Here is a 23654-nt window from a genome sequence, read left to right on the forward strand (position 1 = left end):
TTTTGAAACTCCTAGAGTTCTCAAAATTAAAAACCCCATTTTCTTTATATAATATGTGGATATGGATTATTGGCAAATATGGATTTTGCTTTGCTTTGTCACAAAGTGGTTTGTTCTGTGGGCAAGAAATTCAAATTTATGAAACCATTGGTAATTTATACCAAATCAATGTCCTTGATGCTTTGCCCTAGGAGAAAGAAGACCATTATGGTGACTACGACGATGAAGATGACAACTCAATGAAGTATAAAATTGGTGATCCTGGGGGAATTATTGATGATAAAATGGACTCTGGTCTCTTTGGACAGAGTTCCAAGCCATAAGAACACAAACAAGTACACTAAGGTGAAAACAGGGAATGAAGTTGAAGCAGAGAAGGATGTAATATGAAATTTTATAAAAGGAGTTACCACGACTGCCAGCTTCAAGGTCCAAGAAGTGGCATTTATCAGTTGACAGTAGCATCAATGATCGATCTTGGTTCTTCCTCTTCTTTAACTGCAGCGTATGTCATTACACAAAGATCCATTCAATACAGGTTGCCCAATTCCCTGGACGTACGTGTACCCATGCACACATGCACCGATACAATCTAGTATCTAAGTTCAGATCTTAATTTTTTTTTTTTTTTGAAATGAGAGTTTAGATCTTAAATTTGAGGATATGACTCGTAACAAAATCAATTAAAGTGTACTATGCCAAATATTATCACTCTAAAGCAGCAACTAAAATTGGTAGACTACGCTAGGTTAAGCCAACCTACAGCAATCATGAGCTTTGCATCATCCCTATCGCCCATCCTAGACTTTGTTTATGTTGTTGTAATCAGGATTAGGCCTTAAAAAACTTTATGCTTCTTAACAATCATATGCCCACATGTATGATATCCGAAATTCATGTGATTCAAGATCACATCCAGATTAATTTAATTATAATTAAAATCAAAGTTAATAAGGTTGCCTCTACATTCTCGCAGCTGTCTGTAAAGTGTCTCAAAAGGAAAGCCATAAGGATTCCCATAGTAGATATTTCGGTTATTTAAATCTAAAGAGAATAATAATATACATTAGAACACATATACAAAGCCAAACCCCAATAGAAGAAAATGGAAGGAACCAATAAGAAAACTGATGCTCGAAAAAGTCACTTCTTTTTCCCGGAAAAGGATATACATCAACTATGCAGCAAGCAACCTAGTGACTTCTAATAACCCTGCATTTTTGTGAAATTATGAATAATTAAGAATTATATTAACAATATTTAGTTCAATTGATGGAGAATAAAATGTAGAATTGTCAGATATCTTGCCTGCCCAGTCGGGAGAGCTCAGGCTCTGCAAGTAGCATATCTTGCAATAGTATTGAATTCAATTCCTTTTCCCCAGAACTACAAGGGCAGAAAGAAAAGGTTTCTATTTGAATCACTCACAAATTAAAATTACTAATGCAACAGTAAGTCGAATAGCATATCCTTCGTTAGTTACGAAAAAGCAGGGAACATAAGACAATATGGAGAATTATAAAGCAACGAAAAAGAAAATTACCACAATAATTTTCTTTTCCTTTTTTATTCATGAATAGTAGATGTGTGTTTGTTCTAGGTGTAAGCATCCACACATTGCTATACTGCAGGCATGGAACATACATTGTCACCAATTTAAGGTTGAATTATACCTCCTTATATTAGTTTTCATGAATTAATTCCATCATACCATGCATCTCGCCCAACCTTCTTTGTGGTTTCCCAAGTCTGGTTTAATTGTCACATTCTTAGTTCCATATCTCACTACAAGAATCCATCTACAGTGTTTGCATATGCCCACCACGGTGTCACAATAAACTGACAACCCAATTGTTACGACATATTACCCTCACTGTTAAAAATACCCAATGTCGTGCACATCACATTCAGATCTTTTAAAAGATACGAGAACTGTATGTTTTGAATTAGTGTTTGTCATTCTGTAAAATAACCTTGCTTGTTAATGTAAGCTTTTGTATTCCCGCTACCGGTATGAGTAACAAGACAAGAAAAGCCAATAGAAATATACAAATATATCCAATTGAAGAGATTTCATTTATAGTGAACAACCCAGCTGGATCATGACTTAAAAAGATCAAGAACTCTATTCTAACTTAAAACCTTATCCTTCCTAACCCATGTTACTATTCAGCTGTATTTAAAATTTACATGTGATGGAAGAATAAGTGTATGGGGATCTTCATAAAATTATGGAATGATTGATCTCAACTAGCCCAAATTGACTCTACATGTTTAAGTAGATCAGTCCTGGCTCCAGACTCTAAGCACACTCCACAAGTTTATGTTGTAATTCTAATGAGAGTGCTCCTGTTCTGGTATAAATTTACTTAAGCCTTTTTTTAACCCCCATACACTAAAAACTGTAAGGAATCAAAAGTAAACAGAACGCAAAGGTCATCCAATTACATAAAGTCTTCTTACATTAGCAATTACATAAAGTCTTCGTTCAATTTGCAATTTTGTTTTTTCTAAGTGGCGCAGCATATGTCAAGCACCACTCCACACCACTTTGACAGCCAAGGGAACATCTCGCATTCATTATGTATTCAAAAGGACCAATTGAAGACCTCAAGGGCAAAAGATTAGGTGTTCAAGCTCTCAAGTGAACCTAATCAGCCTTTTCACTTTATTTAATGGACTGTGGTTTTAACACCCAGTCCTCAAAAAGGCTCATGGACCTCACACTCATCTGGTGCGGGATAATAACTAGATGACCAAATTTTCCAATTGAAAAAATCTGCTGTATCAGACAAATTCTGTAGCACTGTAACTAGATGAAAATACAACCAACATATTTTGTCATTTTCTTTGTCATTTAGGATTCCTTGGTTGTTTAGTCTCCTAAAAGGTTAAGGTTCTTCAACAGGAACCATGCAATTCCTAACAATCACACCCAACTTTTCCCTCATCAAAAAATGAGAAGAATTTTGATAAAACTTTGTAAAATTTGATGTATGGAAAAATAGAGAGAATGAAATATGTATTGTTGATTGATATTGATTGATTTATTACAAGATAGATAAATTACAATTCCTATACAATCTATATATAGAAGAAAATGTGGTAGTAGGTGTAGTGGAGGTGATAGTGGGTTAGGTGAAGTGGAGTGTGTGGTGAAGTGGAGGTAGGTGAAGTGGAGTGTGTAGTGGAGTAGGTGAAGGTAAAGATGGGAAATTCTAACAGCCCCCCGCAAACTCAAGGGGGATAGGAACTAGCCAACTTGAGTTTGGAGAGAGTAACAAAACAAGAAAATACATAAAAATAAAAAAGGATAGGAGACACTGTATGGTCGTGTCAGACCGTTGGTGAAAACACTGTATGGGGTGTCATAACGTTGTAGAGGACACTGTATGGTGGTGTCAGACCGATGTATAAGACAGTTTATGGGGTCATGTCGGACCGTTGTAGCAGACAGTTTACGGGGTCATGTCGGACCGTTGTAGCAGACACTGCTGTGACAGTTGTTGTGACAGTTTATGGAGTCTTGCTGGACCCTTGTAGAAACTAACCGGAATCAATGTCGGGACAGTTTACAGAGTCTTGTCGGACCCTTGTAGAAACTAACCGGAATCTATGTCGGGACAGTTTACAGAGTCTTGTCGGACCCATAAAGGAGCTAACCGGAATCAATGTCGGGACAGTTTACAGAGTCTTGTCGGACCCTTGAAAAAGCTAACCGGTATCAAATGTCGGGACAGTTTATAGAGTCTTGTCGGACCCATGTAAAGTTGCACCCTCAAAAGGTGTGCCCAATTTTGTCAAAAGGCGTGCCATCAAAAGGCGTGCCTAATTCATCAAAAGGCGTGCCATCAAAAGGCGTGTCCACTTTGTCAAAAGATGTGCCATGAAAAGGCGTGCCAGTTTGTCGGGCGGTAAGAGGCGCGCGATACGCGTGGCTGCCTCGACTATTTAACCAAGACGAAGGCTGAGGCTGAGGCATACCATTCTGAAACCTCTGAAACCAACCCTTCGCTGAAAAACTCTGCCTCTGCGGAGAGAGAAACTGTGGAACACTTTGTTGCCATTCTGTCACCAACCCTTCCGAACATTACCAGTCTGAAATTGCTATTTCGCTGAAACACTTAGCAACCCAAAAACATGGCCTCTTCTTCCCGTCCAGCTACCCAGAACCTGCTCACGCTCTTTCCAGAACTGAACGAGCCCACAAGAGAAATAACTGGTGCGGTGGCCAGTGAACCTCAACCAAACACCTCTGGTTTTGCTCCATTGAACTTTCCGATGCGGTCGGTGGAGCAAAAAATGGCGGTGCAAACTGATATTGAGGCTAATCAGTATACTCTGAAGTCATGCGTGGAAACCATGACGGCGGTCACAAATTTGTCGAACCGGCTGCAGAGTAGGACAGATGAGGTGCAGCATTTAAACTCCCAGCTGGCTCTGCTCCAACGCATGTATAAGGATGCGCGAGCAGAGATAAGCGTGCTAAAGGCAGAGAATAAGGAGCTGAAGCGGAAGGCCACAGTGATGTTCCGTTTTGGAGGGCCGCCATATGCGGCAGTGGAGGAGCAGGGAGTAGTGATCATGCCCAGTGGAGTGGGAAACACGGAGGCAACACCGGCAAGGGCCGTCCAGGACGGAGGCAAGAAGAAGAGACCGGCGGCAGAGTAGAGAAGAAAAAATCCCGCCTGTGGATGTGATTGTTGTGGTTTTTTTTTTTTTTTTTTTTTTTTTTTTGGTGTAAAATTGTAATCGGGGTTGATCCCTGAGATGAATAAAATATGGTTTGGTGTGCAAAGCTATATGGTATGAATGGAATTGGAAAAAGATTAAAAATAATGTGAAAGAAAAATAAAGAAAGAAATAATAAAAATATATTTGAAATCAAAAATGAAAGATGGGGGAAATAAGGAAAGTGGTTTGGAGAAAATAAAGAAAAAAATAATAGATTTTTGAAATCAAACGGAGGAGATTTTGAAAAAATAATAAAAAAAAAAGTAATAATAAAAAAAAGTGAACATATTGATGATGAAAAGTGGGAATGGAAACCAACCCATGTGGATGTGTCTGTCTTTCTCCCTGTTCAAAGCTATTCACAGGCTGGGACCTATTATGATCCCATGTATCTACCTGAGCTCCAGCTGTGGCAAAGATATTACCCTCCCATTGAGAGTTTTTTTTTTTTTTCTTTTTTTTTTTTTTTCTTGAAAAGAAGAGATATAAAAAAATAATAATAAATAAATTAAAAAGAAAGAAACAAAGTAGTAAAGTGGAACTATGATGAGATGTATTGGAGAAACGGAATCATGATGAGATGCTTGCCCAATCGAAAGCCATGAGGAGAGCAGCGGGAGTCGGTCCACAAGCAGCTCCCTTCCACTGTCAAACCTCCGGGCACGGTCAAGTCCTTCTTCCTCGGCGGCGCAGGAGAGAGGGGTTTGGAAATCCAAGGGAAGTTTATAAAGTTCACGGCCATCGGAGTGTACCTCGAAGATAGCGCCATTCCCTCGCTCGCCGTTAAATGGAAGGGCAAGAGTACAGAGGAGCTGACGGACTCCGTCGAGTTTTTCAGGGATATCGTTTCCGGTCCCTTTGAGAAGTTCACACAGGTGACTATGATCTTGCCATTAACAGGGCAACAATACTCAGAGAAGGTTACAGAAAATTGTGTTGCCTAGTGGAAAGCAGTTGGAACCTATACCGATGGTGGTTCTATTCTTTTTACCCAATCACCCCTTGGATCATTGACGATTGCTTTCTCGAAAGACAGCTCCTTACCTGAGACCGGGACTGCGGTGATAGAGAACAAACAATTATCAGAAGCAGCGTTGGAGGACGTGAACAAGTTGAAGATGAGTTTGATGAAGGGCTCTGATGAAACCACAGAGAGAGAGAATTGTATGTGTGCTGTCTGTGGTTTGTGCACTCAGCAGGTGGAAGAAAGGAAATTTCAAGGTATGTGTAGAAAAATTTTAGCAGACTAGGTTGAGGTCCGGCGGGCAGCTAAGGTGAGGTTGCCGCCCGCCGGAGAAGCGAAAATATGAGATTCTAAACCTGCTCTGATACCATGTAAAATTTGATGTATGGAAAAATAGAGAGAATGAAATATGTATTGTTGATTGATATTGATTGATTTATTACAAGATAGATAAATTACAATTCCTATACAATCTATATATAGAAGAAAATGTGGTAGTAGGTGTAGTGGAGGTGATAGTGGGTTAGGTGAAGTGGAGGTAGGTGAAGTGGAGTGTGTAGTGGAGTAGGTGAAGGTAAAGATGGGAAATTCTAACAAACTTAAAATTTCTCTAAGTTTCTTGTAGTAGTCAAGCTATTCTCTTGATCCCTACCTCAAACTCTGGGGGCATTCCACCCAGGGGTTGAGTTCCCCCCCCCCCCCCCCCCCTCTTTTCTTGGCCCACTTTCTTCCACCCTTCGGTAAGTAAACCTAACTTCACTCTCTTAATCATCATTTGCTAAACCATGATTGTTCAGTTCCTTCTTCAGGCCCAACTACATGTTTAAACCAGAGCAAGAAATTCTAACCCAAGATCATTATATCATCATCATGTAATTGCAAACAAAAATAAAGAAAAAAGAATTAAGTACGCACCTGAAAATGAAATCAAGTGACAGCAACTTGTGGTGAATGTTATAATCACTACCAATGTAAGTCACAACCAAGTTACCAGCATCTGGGTGGGGCCAGCTCCTTGAAGTAGGAAACCGCAGTACAAATGTCCCAGGATCTTGAAGACCCCCAAGACCTTGAAGTGAAGACTCTGCTTCTTCCTTTGTAATAAATCCTTCTATCCACTTAGGAGATGCAGAATTCCACATTGCATTTACCCAGTGTCTTGATAATGTAAAAGCTACTGGGTATAGCCAACACCACATCTTCTCAAAGTTTTCTCGGGCCACTAACTCCTGGCACCCAGCAATTCTCCTCAGAAGCTCCAAGTCCTGGAAGATCAATAAAAATCAGGAAAAAAAAAATTCAACCATGGCATTTTAACCTGATTTTGAGACAACTTTACATTTAGAACAGTAAATAAGTAAACAATACTTGGAAACATTATTTACAATATATTGGCCTATGGGAATTCACTTTATTTTTAAACCAAATCTAAAATTTCATAAGTTGGAATTTTGTAACTGGGAATTGAAGCATTTGTTCCAACTGATAAAGATAAATCAGGCATCTTGCCTTATGTGAAGGCTTTGCATATCTTACAATTGTTGAATGTTTTTAAAATTTGTTTTTATATATAAGAAACACACTTCCTAGACCCCCATTCAAAGGGAACTAAACTGGGTTTAATTAGGTATTTAGTATAACGTTGGCTAACGTTGAGAGAGAATCGATTGAGATGGTTTGATCACATTCAACGGAGACCAACAAAGGCAGTAGTGAAGAGATGCGATGCTATAACGGTAGAGGGGAGTGTTAGGGGACGGGGTAGGCCTAGATTAACGTTGACTAACGTTGTAAATAGAGATATGGATCTACTTAATTTGGCTAACGAAATGGCCTTTGATAGGGCCGCGTGGAGAAGAAGGATTCATGTAACCGACCCCATTTGATGGGACTTAAGGCTTTGTTTGGTTAGAAACACAATTTATAATTTATTATTAATTATTAATATTAGATAAGGGGTGACTATTGGTTCAATAGTTAAGACTTGACCTAATAACCTTGAGGTTATGGGTTCAAGTCTTAGGGCCACCACTTTGTGCATTATGCCAAAGGTTAGGTGTGTACTCAATCTTTCCCCTCCCAAACACACATTAATGTGTACTAATTGGGCCTTTTTTTAAATTTTTTTTTTTTTTTTATTAATATTAGATAAACACTTCATCATTCTTTTTGTGCAATATACATCGATCCATTAAATCATCCATTTTAAGTCCTGTCAAGTTTTTACTGTATGATTTCTTGATCATCAAACGACAGCAATACAAAACAACCCTAAAATGGGCATTAGAGGTGGTGATGCCCCGTCATATAACAGAGGAACGACAAAGGGTTTGTGGTTCATTATTCATGATAATGCTTGTACCACTGTAAGTTTCTTTCTAAAAGATGTAACTAGGCATTAGGTCAATGTCAGATAACCTTCGGTTCTAGATAAAAACATCTTCACATTAACAAATTCAAGTGACCCCTGCCACATCATGCTCCAACAAACATAGCATGACAAAAAAACATCTTCACATAAAATATTCAAGTGACCCCTGCCTCATCATGCTCCAACAAACATAGCATGACAAAAAAAGCCTAGTAACAAAAATCTTACTAGAGAGGTACAAAGATTTAAAAAATCTTGGTGCAAAAGTGCGCGGATGTCATCTGGAGATAAAAATTACCAAAAAGTGTTTATGGTTAAGAACTTGAGACTTGAGAGAACACCCACGAATCAGTACACAAGAAAGGAAAAATAAATGTAAAACACTGGACTTAACGATTACAACCAGACAACAGAGTCACCATCACGGCTCAACTGTAAGATATATGTGTCCTATTGATGTCACCATCACGGCTCAAGCCAGGTTTTTTCTGCAGCCAGTTTAATCAATTCCAAATCACAAGCATTTGAGGCTTAAGACAGCCATAAGTGGTAATTTTGTGTAAATGCATAAATGGGCATTCACATGTGCATGCATGCGTTGATGGAGTGTGTGTGTGTGTGTGTGTGTGTGTGTGTGTGTGTGTGAGAGAGAGAGAGAGAGAGAGAGAGAGAGAGAGAGACCTGTTGTGTTAAAGATCTGGAACTGCAACACACAATCTTCCTGAAACGCTGTTCTATCTCAGAAACCACATTCTCCCAATGAACATTGGGGTTATTCTGTGAGATCAGCTCCCAAGCTTTTGTTCCCTCCTCTACCAATTTCTTTGCAATTATTATTTGGTGCCTGAAAATATATACAATATTCATATTTATAAGTGGGATGACGAAACATATGGCATCTACCGTGTAGATCCTCCGTGTCATTTTTAGGTGGTGTATCACATGGGAAACATAAAGGATTGAAGCAACTCCAATATCAATCCAGTTAGAAAACATTACACCAAAATTCATCCAGAAAAGTGGCACATACTCTGTTGCTTCTTTGTCAACAACTAGAAAGGAAGTAGAAGTGCATAAAGCTTAAAAACAGTACATTCATTTCCGAGAGTGATATTGGCAAATCGTGATATCTCCTGACAGTGAGAATCAAGTAGTAGGTTCCAACCCTGGACATGCCTTATTAGATTCCACTGGGTCTGCACTTTTAAATATTGATTTTTTGTTCCTTTTTTTTTTTTTTTGGAGGGGGGGTTGGTGTTAAGAAAAAATATAGTATGACTACAAGAATTGTGTAATTGTGTAATGCAATAAAAAACATCATACCATGTGGAAATATCAAATAAATGAAAATCAACATAGCAAAATAAGTAACTTTTATTATCACAAAGAAAAAAATTTGGAAAAAACATTTTCTTCAATATTGGAGCGCCAGAGGTGAGGTTGGGGAATATTTCAAGAAGCCTCTATTACTTATCAGTGGGCGTTTGGCCATTGTTCCAGATTGGGCTGGGGTTCCTGGAGTTTTTAAAGACCAGTTTTGTACTCAAGGGGTGGCCATGGATTCTGAGTTGGGGGAAGAGGCTGCTGTATTTAGGGATGAGCTTAGTAGGGTGGAGAGGGTGGTGGATAACCCACAGATGAGAGTCAGAGTGACCGAGCATGACCTTAGACAGCATTTGGCCCGCAATCCTTTGGCAGTTTTGCCTCTTGCATCGGGCTGATTCTGGGGCTATAGGTGTTGAGAGGTGCGAAGCTGAACAGAGGATGGTGTCTGATCGGGTGCTAAAAAGGATGGGGCTTTAGCTGTTTTATGGGGATTTCTTGTGAATGGATTCAGAAAGAGATTATGGAGCTTTTGAAGGTCAGAGACAGAGGAGCTCTGTTTGCAGTAAAAGGCAGCGTAAAAGGGAGGGTCCTAAAGATAGATTGGGTAGGGACTTGAAGTGGTTGGAATGGTTCTTATACTTGTCAAAATGTATATATGTCCTTACAAACATTGGTAACAGACCACAATGGAAGATGGTTTTTACTATACAGATGCCAACAAATATGCCAAAAAATCACATACTATTTAATAATCCAGAATATTAAATATTTTGTGGCTTACCCATGATGGGAACATCCCAAGTACAGGGAAACCTGCTGTGCAAAGTTTGCAAGTTCTTTTTCAGAAGCTGCTGTTGCCATCTCCTTGAGCAAAAGAGCCCTCTCATTTAATCCTCCCAGGCAGTATTTGAAGATAGCCAAATCTGTAACCGGACACCTATTACCAGACATGCTCTTGAAGTCCAAGTTTCTTCCTTCAATACTCTCTGAATCAGATGGGGAGTTGTCTGTCTCTTCATGGTTTTCTGGTCTCCTCTCTAAACAAGTTCCATATGCATTATCATCCTAATTCACAATGGTGATAGGCTGAGACCCAGGTGTCAAAATATAACAAATATAGTGTCAAAAAATGAAATTAATATCAACGAGAACACCCCATACCTATAGCCATCATATTAAGAATGTTAACAAAAAAAGAGGTATAGCTTATATAAAATAGTAGCAAGCAGTATTTGATGGATCTGAACTGTACACCAAAGCTCCATCTTGATGTGCACATGGCACAGACACAAATTTCTCATAGCCTGTGATATCTTTTCCAGGAGAAAAAAGTTTATTAATAATTATCTTCTATGTTTCTTTCTCATAATATCCTATTCTGAACAATTTGATTTCTCACTCCATTCTATAAGTGACAAAATTCCCACTAACTTATCAATTTATGTGCACCTCTCTACTGCATATTTCCCTTGTAATTCCTTTTTCTGTAGATCCACTTATTTGTCAACTGAAGATTCCAGTTCAAGTTTCATACTTACAAGGCTATTGGCCTATTACATAAGCCAAAAATTTCATTCGATAAAAAGAATGGTTTTATCATTAATTTGATTGTCTATTTTAGGTAAAAATTCTCTGCCAAACTAAATCTACCCGGGCTAATGTCATTAGAAATAGATGTTCCTGACCTTGAAGGCATGATAATCCTAAATCAATAGTCCCATAAAAATTGAAAATAATGTTTTGTTCCGGACATTTTGTGATTGCTTACAGAAAAATCTCTGCAATTGGTCTTTTCCTTCTTTGTACATTTTGTCTACTGCAAACTGTAGCTACCAAATTTGATAACGAAAATCAATGACGACAAGAAGTACAATTCGAAAGATTATGCATGAAAATTATGAGATAGATATTTTTGAAAAATTTCAATAACACATTGAATTACTGGAATAAACTATTTTCCCTCTTTAAGGATTTTCTTTTATTTTTTCATAATTATTTTCCCTCTTAAGGATTTATCAAATACATGCTTTAAATGTTTTTATTCCTACTATATTTAAGTTGTTTTCCTTGGTAAGTTTAGTGACCTTATGCAATATTAAACAAAATCCAAATAACCAAATCTAGATAAAAACAAGAAGATACAAGATTGAGTTAAATACAGAGACCAATATAGGTAGGTAGATAAATGAGAGAGAGAGAGAGAGAACTGACTCCTTGACAAAATTAATCGATTGATTGACAAGACCTTGTCTTCATTCAATGACGAGAAAGAAATTAAAGGGAGCAAAACGAGAGAGACATGGAGAGTGGAAACCTTCAGAAGCTTCTTTAAAGATAAAATAAATCTTTGTAGAAGAAACTACAGTTCATTTGAGGCCCCCATTTCACAACTTCGACGAATAACCTTTGTAGCATGTCATAATACTTGTCTTTGTTAATATTATTCTTTAATTTATAGTATAAAATGTTGTTTAGAAGGTGACACAGCATTCCATGCATATTTATACGGAAACTTGAATTGCTAGACATGCATGCCTGGTGAACGTCCAACTACGCATGTTTAGTACATCTCATACACTCAAGTGTCAAAGTGTCACATGGATAAGCCACACATTCATACAAGTCCATGTAGTATAAGTTGTATTCGCACATACTTCATGAATGAAAATAATGTCAAAAAAAGTTAAAACAACAAAATATATACCTCATCAGCTGTCCAGGCACGAGAGTTGCATTCCTCATCAGTTCGGTCCATGGTGAGATCAGCCTTACAAGTTGCTAATCGATTTTCTTGTCCTAATTTCATCCGCTTTGATGATGGGTTTAATTTTGCTTCATTTACAATATTGTACAGAAGTTCTAAGGATCCATTATCCAACCCAGAAGACGGAGATGCACCGAGTAAATGGATGCCAGAGTTTGATTTTTTCCACATCAGAGAAGAAGCCCGTGTGTTACGATTCCGTGAAACGCAACGAATTGGACCAAAGAATGTCTCAAAGAAAGGATATCTCCCCATTTTTGGAATGTCAAACCTAATGCGGAAAAGCCTATTATCACACTTAGATGAAAGCTGAAACAAGAAAAGAAGATTCAGTCACTGACAGTTCTGGTAGATTCAGGTACACATGCCAGTTGTTAACAGGATAGCAAGTGCTAAAGTCTGTCTCTTTGCAACAAGAAAAAAAATTGAATGATTCTGAATATTAATATCAAAAGCTAGGACCTTTTCAATAGTGACACAATTAATGGATGCCCAATGATGTCTAAATTCAACTGGGTAGTTCATAAATCATACGGTATAGTTCTCAGCAGTTCCAATATTTCAAACAACAGACACATACTGAAATAAGTGCAACTTCATTTTTATAGTGTTTGTAAAATAAATTGATAGATAGAGAATAAATTGTATGTATTATTGATTGATGTATTGATTGATATTTATTACAAATGGTGAGTGGCTCATTATATAGGAGAGGGTGAGTGTAGTAGGTGAGGAGTAGGTGAGGAGTAGGTGGTGGTAGGTGATGGTAAATTGGTGGTAGGTGATGGTAAATTTTAACAGCCCCCCGCAAACTCAAGGAGGATAGAAACTAACCAACTTGAGTTTGGAGAGAGTAACAAAACAAGAAAATACATAAAAATAAAAAAGGATAGGAGACACTGTATGGTCGTATCAGACCATTGGTGAAGACACTGGATGGTGGTGCCATAACGTTGTAGAGGACACTGGATGGGGGTGTCATAACGTTGTAGAGGACACTGTATGGGGGTGTCATAACGTTGTAGAGGACACTGTATGGTGGTGTCATAACGGTGTAGAGGACACTGGATGGCGGTGTCAGACCGATGTAGAAGACAGTTTATGGGGTCATGTCGGACCGTTGGAGCAGACAATGTTGTGACAGTTGTTGTGACAGTTTACAGAGTCTTGCTGGACCCGTGTAGAAACTAACCGGAATCAATGTCGGGACAGTTTACAGAGTCTTGTCGAACCCTTGAAGGAGCTAACCGGAATCAATGTCGGGACAGTTTACAGAGTCTTGTCGGACCCATAAAGGAGCTAACCGGAATCAATGTCGGGACAGTTTATAGAGTCTTGTCGGACCCTTAAAAAGTCGCACCCTCAAAAGGTGTGCCCAATCTTTCAAAAGGCGTGCCATCAAAAGGCGTGCCCAATCCATAAAAAAGCGTGCCATCAAAAAGCGTGTCCAATCCATAAAAAGACGTGCCATCAAAAGGCGCGCCAGACACGCGGCGATGCACGTGATCGACAGTGCGCGTGTCGGCCTCTTCGTCATGTGCTATATAAATGAAGGCGGAGGCTGAGAGAACATGTGGAAATCAAACCAGTCTGAAACCTCTGAAAAACTCTTCGTGGGCTGAGAGAGATACACTGGTAACACTCTGTAAACACTCTGTAACCAACCCATCTCTGAAACACTCAGCAACCATAACATGGCCTCTTCTTCCCGTCCAGCTACCCAGAACATGGCCTCCTCTTCCCGTGGTCTGCTTACGCTCTTTCCAGAACTGAACGAGTCCACAAGAGAAATAACTGGTGCGGTGGCCAGTGAACCCCAACGAAACACTTCTGGGTTTGCTCCTTTGAACTTTCCGATGCGGTCGGTGGAGCAAAAAATGGCGGTGCAAACTGATATTGAGGCCAATCAGTATACTCTGAAGTCATGTGTGGAAACCATGACGGCGGTCACAAACTTGTCGCACCGGCTGCAGAGCAGAACAAATGAAGTGCAACAGTTAAACTCCCAGCTGGCTCTGCTCCAACGCATGTATAAGGATGCGCGAGCAGAGATAAGTGTGCTAAAGGCAGAAAACAAAGAGCTGAAGCGGAAGGCTACCGTGATGTTCCGATTTGGAGGTCCGCCATATGCTGCAGTGGAGGAGCAGGGGGGAGTGATCGTGCCCAGTGGAGTGGGAAACACGGAGGCAACACCGTCAAGGGCTGCCCAGGACGGAGGCAAGAAGAAAAGACCGGCGGCAGAGTAGAGAAGGGATGTCGGTGTGTGGTCGTCTGCAGAAAAGAAAACAAAGCCGTTGTTGTGTTTGTTTTTTTTTTTTTTTTTTTTTGTGGTGTAAAATGGTGATCGGGGTGAGCCCCGTCATGAATAAAATGAGTTTGTGGAATGATGAATGTTTTTTTTTTTTTTTTTTGTGTTTTTTTTTTTCTGGGAATCGAATAATAAAAAAAATATGGAGATGGTGATGAAAAGATAAGCATGGTGATGATGAATATATAATAATGAATAAAAATAGAGCACCAATTAAGTGTTATATATATATATATAAGAAAAAGAAAGTTGGGTGGTTTTTTTTTTTTTTTTTTAAATAATAATAATAATAATAATAATGAAAAAAAAAAGGAGGAAAAATAAAGTGAAAGAAAAATAAAAAAAAGAAGAAACATGCTGTGTAAAAAAAAAAATAATAAAACCATGCTGTGTGTCCCCTCCGAGAGAGAGAAGAGGATGATGGTCAAGAGATTAAAATAAACATAGAGATATATTAAAATAAGAGAAAGTGGAGTGGGGAGGTGCTGAGTATGATGGCTGTGCAAAAGAGTAAAATAAACATAGATATATATATAGATATATATATATTAAAATAAGAAAAAGTGGAGTGGGGAGGTGCTGAGTATGATGGCTGTGCAAAAGAGTAAAATAAACATAGAGATATATATAGAAGATGGGTGTCTTGAAAAGAAGAAAAGTAACTAGAGAGAGAGAGATATGTCTCTGTGTATTCGGGTCAATTGTCTCGTGGACCACCTGAGCAAGTTCGAGCATGGGAAATTCACCAGGGTTTCCAAGATTGAAAGGTCCTACATGTTCTCCTTCCATTAGACGCATCAGACCTTCCACCAAAGCAGAAACATATTGGAAACTCCTCGTCTGCTTCCCATCACCATACACCGTCAACGGCTCCTTCCTTAGGGCCTGAGCAACAAAGTTACTAACAACACGACCGTCATCAATGCACATCCTTGGCCCAGATGTGTTGAATATCCTTGCAATCCTCACCTCAACACCAGCACCTCGGTGGTAGTCCATAGTCAGAGTTTCGCCAGTTTGCATTTTGCGATCCTTGTTAACTGCAATAGCATTCGAGGCCGGTGATCCGAGACCGCCGAATGGAGAGTTCATAAACTGAGAAGATTTTCTCGCGACATCCTTGGGGTCGATCGCGATGGCTTTGTCGGCTTCGTCGGCGGCGGACTTGGTGAGGGAAGCCGCGGCGGAGTTGTCGATGGCGGATCGGGATTTGGCTTTGTCGAAAAACGGAGCTCCTTTGACGAAGTGGCGCTTGGCTTCGTTGGCGGAGTGATTGCGGCGAGCGAGAAGCTTGGAGAAAGCTTGTTGGGGGAGATTGTGCATCCAGAGGTACATGAAGACAGTGATGAGACCTAGGCCTACCATGTTAAAATTGATGATTGGATCGGAATGAAAGATCAGACTTCAGGACAGAGAAGAGCGAAGATATGTGTAGAAAATTTTAGCAGACTAGGTTGAGGTCCGGCGGGCAGCTAAAGTGAGGTTGCCGCCCGCCGGGGAAGCGAAAATATTAGGTTCTAAACCTGCTCTGATACCATGTAAAATAAATTGATAGATAGAGAATAAATTGTATGTATTATTGATTGATGTATTGATTGATATTTATTACAAATGGTGAGTGGCTCATTATATAGGAGAGGGTGAGTGTAGTAGGTGAGGAGTAGGTGAGGAGTAGGTGGTGGTAGGTGATGGTAAATTGGTGGTAGGTGATGGTAAATTTTAACAGTGTTGAAGTATACTTTTCAATTGTTGACCTCTAACTTCAAGTTGCCCTTAACAACTAAATCAGTGATCAATCAACAGAGTAACAGCAAGGTCCATTAGTTAAGAACTTGATGGTAATAACCTAGCAAATTGCATTTGGAAGGCACTTTTTGAAACAGCATACAGTTTCATTCCAGAACACCAAATTTAAAGATTTAGACCTTTTTCTTTCCTCAGTTTGTTTTTCAATCTTAATAATAATAAGCATAAAACATGAGAGAGAGAGAGAGAGATCCTACAGTCTATAAAGTTAAGAGTTCTTTTGGGTGAAGATTACTGAGAAGCCATGGGTAAATTAATAATAACTCAACTTATTAGGGAGCCGTAAGTTCTATATGTCATTAAATGGTTTGATCCGATAAAACAAAAATTTTAAATTAGCTGAACAACTCCAGCAACATAATAATATTATGTTTCAAAAATAAGTAATAACCCTTCCGCTTGAAAGAATATTATTCTAGCATTTTTAAATGCATCAACACAGTCCAACTATGTATACCATATTAACCAACCTGTATCATACTACATTTTAGATTACATGATATGGCACACTATCATTCCAGTCCTACAGTGAAACAATCCATGTACAAAGGGGTAATATTCTAATGAAAACGACAATAATGACCATTAAAGAAGAAATTAAAAACCTACCTCCAGAGTGACTTAGAAAAGACTAAAGATTTGGAAAATTATATTCAGATTCCAGTCAAAGCTAACACCAAAAAGGTGCTCCGGGTGTTAAATATGCAATTTCACACCTTGAGGCACAAGGTTATAATTGAGACAATGATAGGTATGAAATAGAAAGTGATATCATTGAATAAAGACTTTTGGTCTAGTGGATGAATGATTGTTTAATCACATAAATTGAAAATGTAATACTTGATAGTATTGATAATGACACAATTATAAAATGATTTCAAAATATGAAAACTAATCAAGGACAATGTAGAAGTATATGTATTTGTATATATATACATACAAAAACATTAGTAATTGTACTAAGCTTTTTGTTGTAAAAAATTTAAAATTATTTTTGTCAAATTATTGAAAATGGATATGTGTCGGTTCTTTATTGATCCCAGCGAAGAAAAATCCTAGAGCTACCACTGTAGCTATGTATGGGAGTCCTTCAACAACGGTTATATCCCTCATTTTCCATGCTGCCAAGAAATGCATATCTACATTAATATTAGTGAAAGAGATTCAAATGCTATGTTTCATAATAATATTAGCACCTGGGATATCTTGAGCTTAAAGGAAGCACGACCATTGATTAGTTTACTTGGTCTATCACAACAAGCAAACTCAATTCCATCATAACTTGTTAGAAGGGGAGCTTCGGCATCATTTGGCTTCTCGACAGGTGTCCCGTTGTCAGCATAAATAAGTGAAGCAACAACCTGACAAGACAAGAAATGGATACAAATAAGTATCTCAAAATTTTATACGTAAATAACGTCACTTTATACAGCATGTAAAGGCCAAATATGAAAACCTCCATTTCCTTGTTCATGAGCTCACGCTCACGCTTGCCAAAGACATCCAATAAGATTACATCCAAGGAAAAATTCCTACGACAAGATGCCTGTGTTCCCACCAAATAGACAAAATAAAATGCATCAGAAGAAATTTCATATTAGTTTCATTAACTTGACCAAAAATAAAGTAGCATGTAAAACATTATGTTAGTTGGCATTTAATGTATTCTCTCCATGGGAAATAAATAAGACTTTAATGCTTGGCGGGGAAATTCAACTCTCCAAACTCAAGGCTTTAGTTAGGTGTGAAAATTAGATCTTTCATAACTAACACAGTTTTTAAAGGTGAATGCGTAACGTGAGGCATTTTACCCTCGTACAACGAGGCATAATCATTTCGAATTTTGAACTTTTATATTTAGGCCTCGTTTGGGAACAGGCTAATTTAGTAACTTTTTGGCTATTTGGCTAAAAAAGTAGGTAAAAAAAACTTGTATGTTTGGGATGACTTTTTGACTAATTACGAAAAGATGTGCAAAAAGTAGAGAGAAAAGAGAATCTTTGACTTTTTGGTATGGGTTGTTGGCTTTTTGGCTAATTTAGTAACTTTTTGACTAATTGGCTAAAATAGCCTTTTGCCAAACGAGGCCTTAGTACAATTTTACAATCTAATTAGATTTGCGATTGGGAAATTGAGATTTTAGTTTGTGATTCAAATGTTGATTTGACATCTATTGTCTAGACCTTGTAGGAATTTTAGAATCTCCTCATAGGGGCCTCGGTTGAGAAGTTGGCTAATTTAATAGGCTATTTTAATTTTTGGCTATTTTAGTAGACTAAAATATTTGTGTTTGGGAAGAGGATTGGATTTTTTTGTAGTTGAATGTGATGTTAGTGAGAGAAAAAGTGAAATGATTATAGATTTGATGTGACATTTTGTCTTATTGGCTATTTTAGCCTATTTGGTCTTTTTGTGAATTTTAGCCAAAAAAAGCCAACTTTTGGCTTCCCAAATACAAGAAAAACAAACAAACTTAGTTAACCCATGCCTTCCACAGAAAAACATGGCTTGTTAAATAAGCAAGACTGAGACTTCTTAATGGTGAAACATTCATGTACTTTAACAATCTGATGTGGAAAAAATTACAAGACTAAGATGTCATATAATCCTAGAAGAGTCTAAACATTAAAAACATGACAGAGATGTGTGGGCACATTATCGAAGGCAAAAATGACAGATTGACTTTATAATCCTCAGAAGACTGAAAAGGTTAACCCATGCATCATCTAAATTCACACACACTTTTTGCATCATGTTCAATAGCAATATTGCCAAAAAAAAAAAAGGGGGGGGGGGGGGGGGGGTGGTAAAAGGATAACACTTGTATAAAAGAATGGTAAAAATATGACTCAGTTTCTCATAAGCAAAAAATTGATATGGATGATGGCTTACAAAGTAAAAATATAATTAAATATAATTCCATTAACCTTGCCACCAACAATACTCCAAACACCATCATTGTCTTCTTCAATCTCAGAGGCACTTGAGCCATCAATGGATAATTGCAGAGGCGGATCCTGGTATCAGACAAAAATACTTGTGGCAAACTAAGTGACTTTACAAGCATATGAGCAATAATAGCAAAAAAGATAGAATATACAATGAGTATGCACCTTAACAAAATGGTCTTTGATAGATGATGATTTATGCAGGAATTCCAGACCATGGACATAACCATGGAACCTATCATCATCTCCATCAGCGCCAGCCAAAGACACTCTTCTTAAACCATGTGAGTTGGAGTCACTGCTTGATGAGGAAGTCAGAGGCTTCTCTCCCACAATCTCCCCATCAACGTGAAGCCGCACTAGATCAGTAGCAACCTAACATGAATGCATCAACAATAACCATTTCATAAACACCTCCAGAAAAAGAATGAAAATATAAAACAAGGACAGACTGAATTGACAAGAATAAGCAACTTGAAGAAGCCAATCGATCAGAACCTTGACCAACAATGACCATTTCATAAACATATCCAGAAAAGAATGAAAATATAAAACAAGGACAGACTGAATTGACAAGAATAAGTAACTTAAAGAAGCCAATCAGAACCTTGACCAAGTCCATATCTCACTTGAACTTCGTATAGTGACATCAACGCTTTCAATCCTACTAAGCTTTTGAATTTAGTTTCTGCCAATGTTAATTGTAAATAACATCAATAGTCGTAAAGTATGTCACATTTTTAATTGTTGTTCAAAACTATTTCCTCGAGAGGTTGTTACACTATATATTTAGAAATTTCCATCACCGTTTTATCATATAAAAGAGTATTACCATTTTAATCCTTATATGTCTTCACACTCTTCGTAAACAATTTACTAACCCATTTATTGGCAATGCATTTATTGAAGTTTTCATGAGAAAGGGGACAATATTAACATTCGTAAGCATAAAACTGAAGAATTGTAAAGAGAAAGGGGAAGGGAAAGACAGTTTTCCCAACCCTAAAGCCTAAGCACTGAGATCTTTTAACCATAAGATCATCTTTTTCGGATGCCCAGACCAGAATCTAATCAATTCATGAAGTGCATACTTTCAACCTTTGTTCTTTAAACACAAGGTCCCATTATAAATTTCACTAAGTATACATGCAAAACCAAACACAAGGTTGCCAAATATATATAAGTCAGATCTGTTTGTTGATAAAGCCATGATATAATTTTTTATAAATGCTATATTTAAGTTCCCTGATACAGAATCAAAAGAAAAAATCAACAACATGAAAGCAACCCGAATTGGTTAGTCAACTCTATCACATCAATAGTTGGACATTTAAATGTTTATAACATGCCTCGCATCCAACATGAACCCATTTTTCAAAAGGGAAAACAATCTTGGCAGATGCATGTGGAATTTCTGTCCATGGAGTAGGATTGTCAGGACTGGGTGCTTCTTTATGTAGAAAAAGCAGTGGCAAAAGCATCATTCTCTTCTTCTCATCCAACACAAGGAAAGGAACACTGCATCTGGTCTCTGAGCACATCTGCATACAAAAGTTACATGAAGTGAACCACTCATCCACCATGAATAGAGATAGAGCACATATAGTGAAATGCTAATTATAGCAAATTCTCATTAAAATAACCATATTTGGCCAAAATTTGATTAAATTCTTTACGTCATCATCACATGCATCCTGTAAAATATGATATGAATTACTCCCACTAATTTTGCAATGTGAATTAAGTACTAATGAAAATTGCTGAGATAAGAATAGCAGAACCCATTCCGTTCTGATTATTAGTTCATAAGAAAAGAGGGCAGTTAGGCTACACGAGGGAAAAGCAAAACTGTTTTCCTTCATGTTTATGCATCTGGTTGACAGAAAAAGAATGAGGCCACCACATAACTGTTTCCTTGGAAGAAATATTTCCCTCACACCCTTATCCACAATTCATACATCAATTTATTGATTAGTAACCATTTACACATCAATATTTAGTGTGTCAAAAGAGAAACTCAGCTTTCCTACATATATCACGTCGGCCAATTCTTTACATGAGAAGCTACTCTTTTTTCACTTTCCGTTTCCTTTGGGTTGTGTTTAGATCATGGATTTGGATAGCAATTTAGAAAAGTTTTCCTTTCCCTCATCCAAACACAACCCTAATTTCTAGATTCTTTACTCAAGAACCACTTTTTTCTATATGATGATCCCAACAACAAAAGCGCACCTAAGGCAATCACCATAACTATATATATATATATATATATAAGGGGGGCAAAAGAAATAATTTGATAAGTAAACCTGCTAAAAAGAAAAATAGCTTTGTATGAACGCCTAATGTTGAAGAATTAAACAAACTTGGAAATCTAAATACGGAAAATTGAGCGAGTAAAGTTAAGGAGGGAGAGAGAGAGAGAGAAGTAGAGACCTGACGAAGGATAGTAGAGGGAAAGAAGGGAGTGGAGTTGGAGAGGTAAAGCCAGAAACAAAGAGAGAAAGTCGCTTCTTCACCATTGATTTCCAATCTAAGATCCTTCAAACAAGAGTAATCAACTTCTACATTATTAGACCCCATGATTGTGCCCTCTCTCTCTCTCTCTCTACTGTCAGAACTGTCTCTGTCTCTCTTGAAGGGGGGGGGGGAGGGTTTCTCTCTCTCTAGATTTGCGTTCTATTCTCCCGCTATCTATCTCTTTCTCTCTCTAAGCAAAGCAAAAAAACATGACGGCTGTTCAGTAACGGTTGGTGATGTCCTGGCAGTTCAAGCTTTTCCTTGCTTGTTGAAATTGGTCCAAAAAGATCCAGTGGATTGCGTCAACCCTACTCTGTCCAATAGTATTGCGCCATGTCCGCGTAATAAGAATGGTTTCAAATAAACAAAATTTACAAACTTTGTCTACAAATCATGTATACCTATTATTTTAAGGTAACTACTAATAAATATCCTTAAGCATTGCTTGAATTTAGACTTGTTAAAATTGTTTGAATTTGTGTCGATTGTGCAGTCGACCATCCAAACAGTCGTTTAGTCAATTATATGATAAGATGTTAGTTGATACACTAGTAAATAAGAGTGACAGTTGTAATTGACAAGGGTCATACTAGTTGTCCACGCAATTGTCCGGCTGATCATCTGACCGGACGTGGCTTATTTGGTAAATCAATCATTTTTGTTTGAAAAATACTAAAAATTTTCAAAGAAGTTATCAATTTCAAAGTGTTTTAAAATTTGTAAAAAAAATGCATTGTGTTTTTCAATTTTTTTAATTTTTTTTTTTTTTGTATACTGGGGGTGGGTACGGGTCGGTTGCCGCCACGGAACCTCTAATTCATCATTCGTCCGTCAAATTGGTAGATTAGAGAAAATCAATTCACATCCGTCTACTAATCCGGCGAATGTGGATTGAGCGGATTGGCAGATAGATGTGAATCGGTTTGAAGGTTTAAAATTTTATAAATTTTCAAGATAATTCAACTTGTGCACTTCTTAAAATTTAAAAATATATATATATATATATATTACAGTAAATGACTTAAAAAAGTATTACAATCACTACATACCTCATGTACATATTACAATCACATAGTTCATCCACATAAAGTGTTACAATATGTGGTTCTTAAAATATAAAAATAATTCAAACCATAAAAATCATGAACAGAGTAATAGTAGAGATTGTATGCCTCTGTATTTTTACATATGTATCTGTTTTTAAAAATAAAAACCAACCAGCATATATTATTTTTTATTTATTATTTTTAGAGTTAGATTTAAAAACAAAAAATATAGATAAATAATACATTTATTTTTTTTTAATTCAAAAAATATATTCAAGTTGAAACTTTTTTTTCAACAAAATATTTAAATTCTTCTTCAATTGAAAACACAAACAGAATATCTAAACAAATTGAAAATATAAAGTCTTACAAATTACTAAAGGTGCTCGCGGTTTGGCGATTTTGTTGCGGCTAAAGGAACCTCAAATTCGTCAATCCGTTCAAAACTAGGCAGATTGGAAAAATCAATCTATAACCATCCGTTTGTCATTACGCATCTATCTAAAATGTGGCGAATCGATTTGATTCAGTCAATTTAGACGGATCGATATACTCGCTGCTCACTCCTATTGTGTACCATCCAAGTATTTGTTGGCAAGAAACCATTTTAATTGATTTGGGCTATTTCACTTTTTTAAATTTTATCATTAGATGCTCCACCTTAATTTGAAAAAAGAAGTTTGTAAAAAATAATAATAATAATCTTTGTCTAGTTTTTTCTTCATAGTCAATATACAAAAAATTAGAAAGTTTGGTGTATTTTTAAAATTAATTACAATCTACAAGAGGATGCATTTGGAATATGAATTTAGATAAGAATTCAGAAACGGAAAAGAAAATATGAGAGTAATATGAAATGAAATATAAGTT

The 23654-nt window shown here is 37.4% G+C and overlaps 1 protein-coding gene and 1 pseudogene across 3 annotated transcripts; one reads left to right on the forward strand and one right to left on the reverse strand.

The window, feature by feature from the left end:
• Window positions 1-888: 888 nt before the first annotated feature.
• LOC114256148 (SH2 domain-containing protein A) lies at window positions 889-22108 on the reverse strand. 3 transcript variants are annotated; one of them, XM_028195758.2, is made up of 12 exons: window positions 21655-22108; window positions 20571-20762; window positions 19387-19596; window positions 19201-19290; window positions 17730-17819; window positions 17470-17634; window positions 12100-12468; window positions 10177-10460; window positions 8751-8913; window positions 6614-6963; window positions 1309-1386; window positions 889-1212 (listed from the first exon to the last, which is right to left on the reverse strand). In XM_028195758.2, exons 1-12 carry the CDS (start codon window positions 21799-21801, stop codon window positions 1194-1196), a joined length of 2157 nt encoding a protein of 718 aa, XP_028051559.1. In that variant the 5' UTR covers window positions 21802-22108; the 3' UTR covers window positions 889-1193. The 3 variants fall into 3 exon arrangements, with proteins under 3 accessions (XP_028051559.1, XP_028051573.1, XP_028051577.1); XM_028195772.2 differs by lacking the exon at window positions 19201-19290 and having other exon boundaries at window positions 21655-22053; XM_028195776.2 differs by lacking the exons at window positions 20571-20762; window positions 21655-22108 and adding an exon at window positions 19829-19919.
• On the forward strand, window positions 5121-6092 carry LOC145797453 (chalcone--flavanone isomerase pseudogene; annotated as a pseudogene).
• Window positions 22109-23654: the final 1546 nt, after the last annotated feature.

Source organism: Camellia sinensis, chromosome 8 (genome assembly GCF_055761805.1).
Source record: "Camellia sinensis isolate YWXY chromosome 8, ASM5576180v1, whole genome shotgun sequence".
NCBI lineage: Eukaryota > Viridiplantae > Streptophyta > Magnoliopsida > Ericales > Theaceae > Camellia > Camellia sinensis.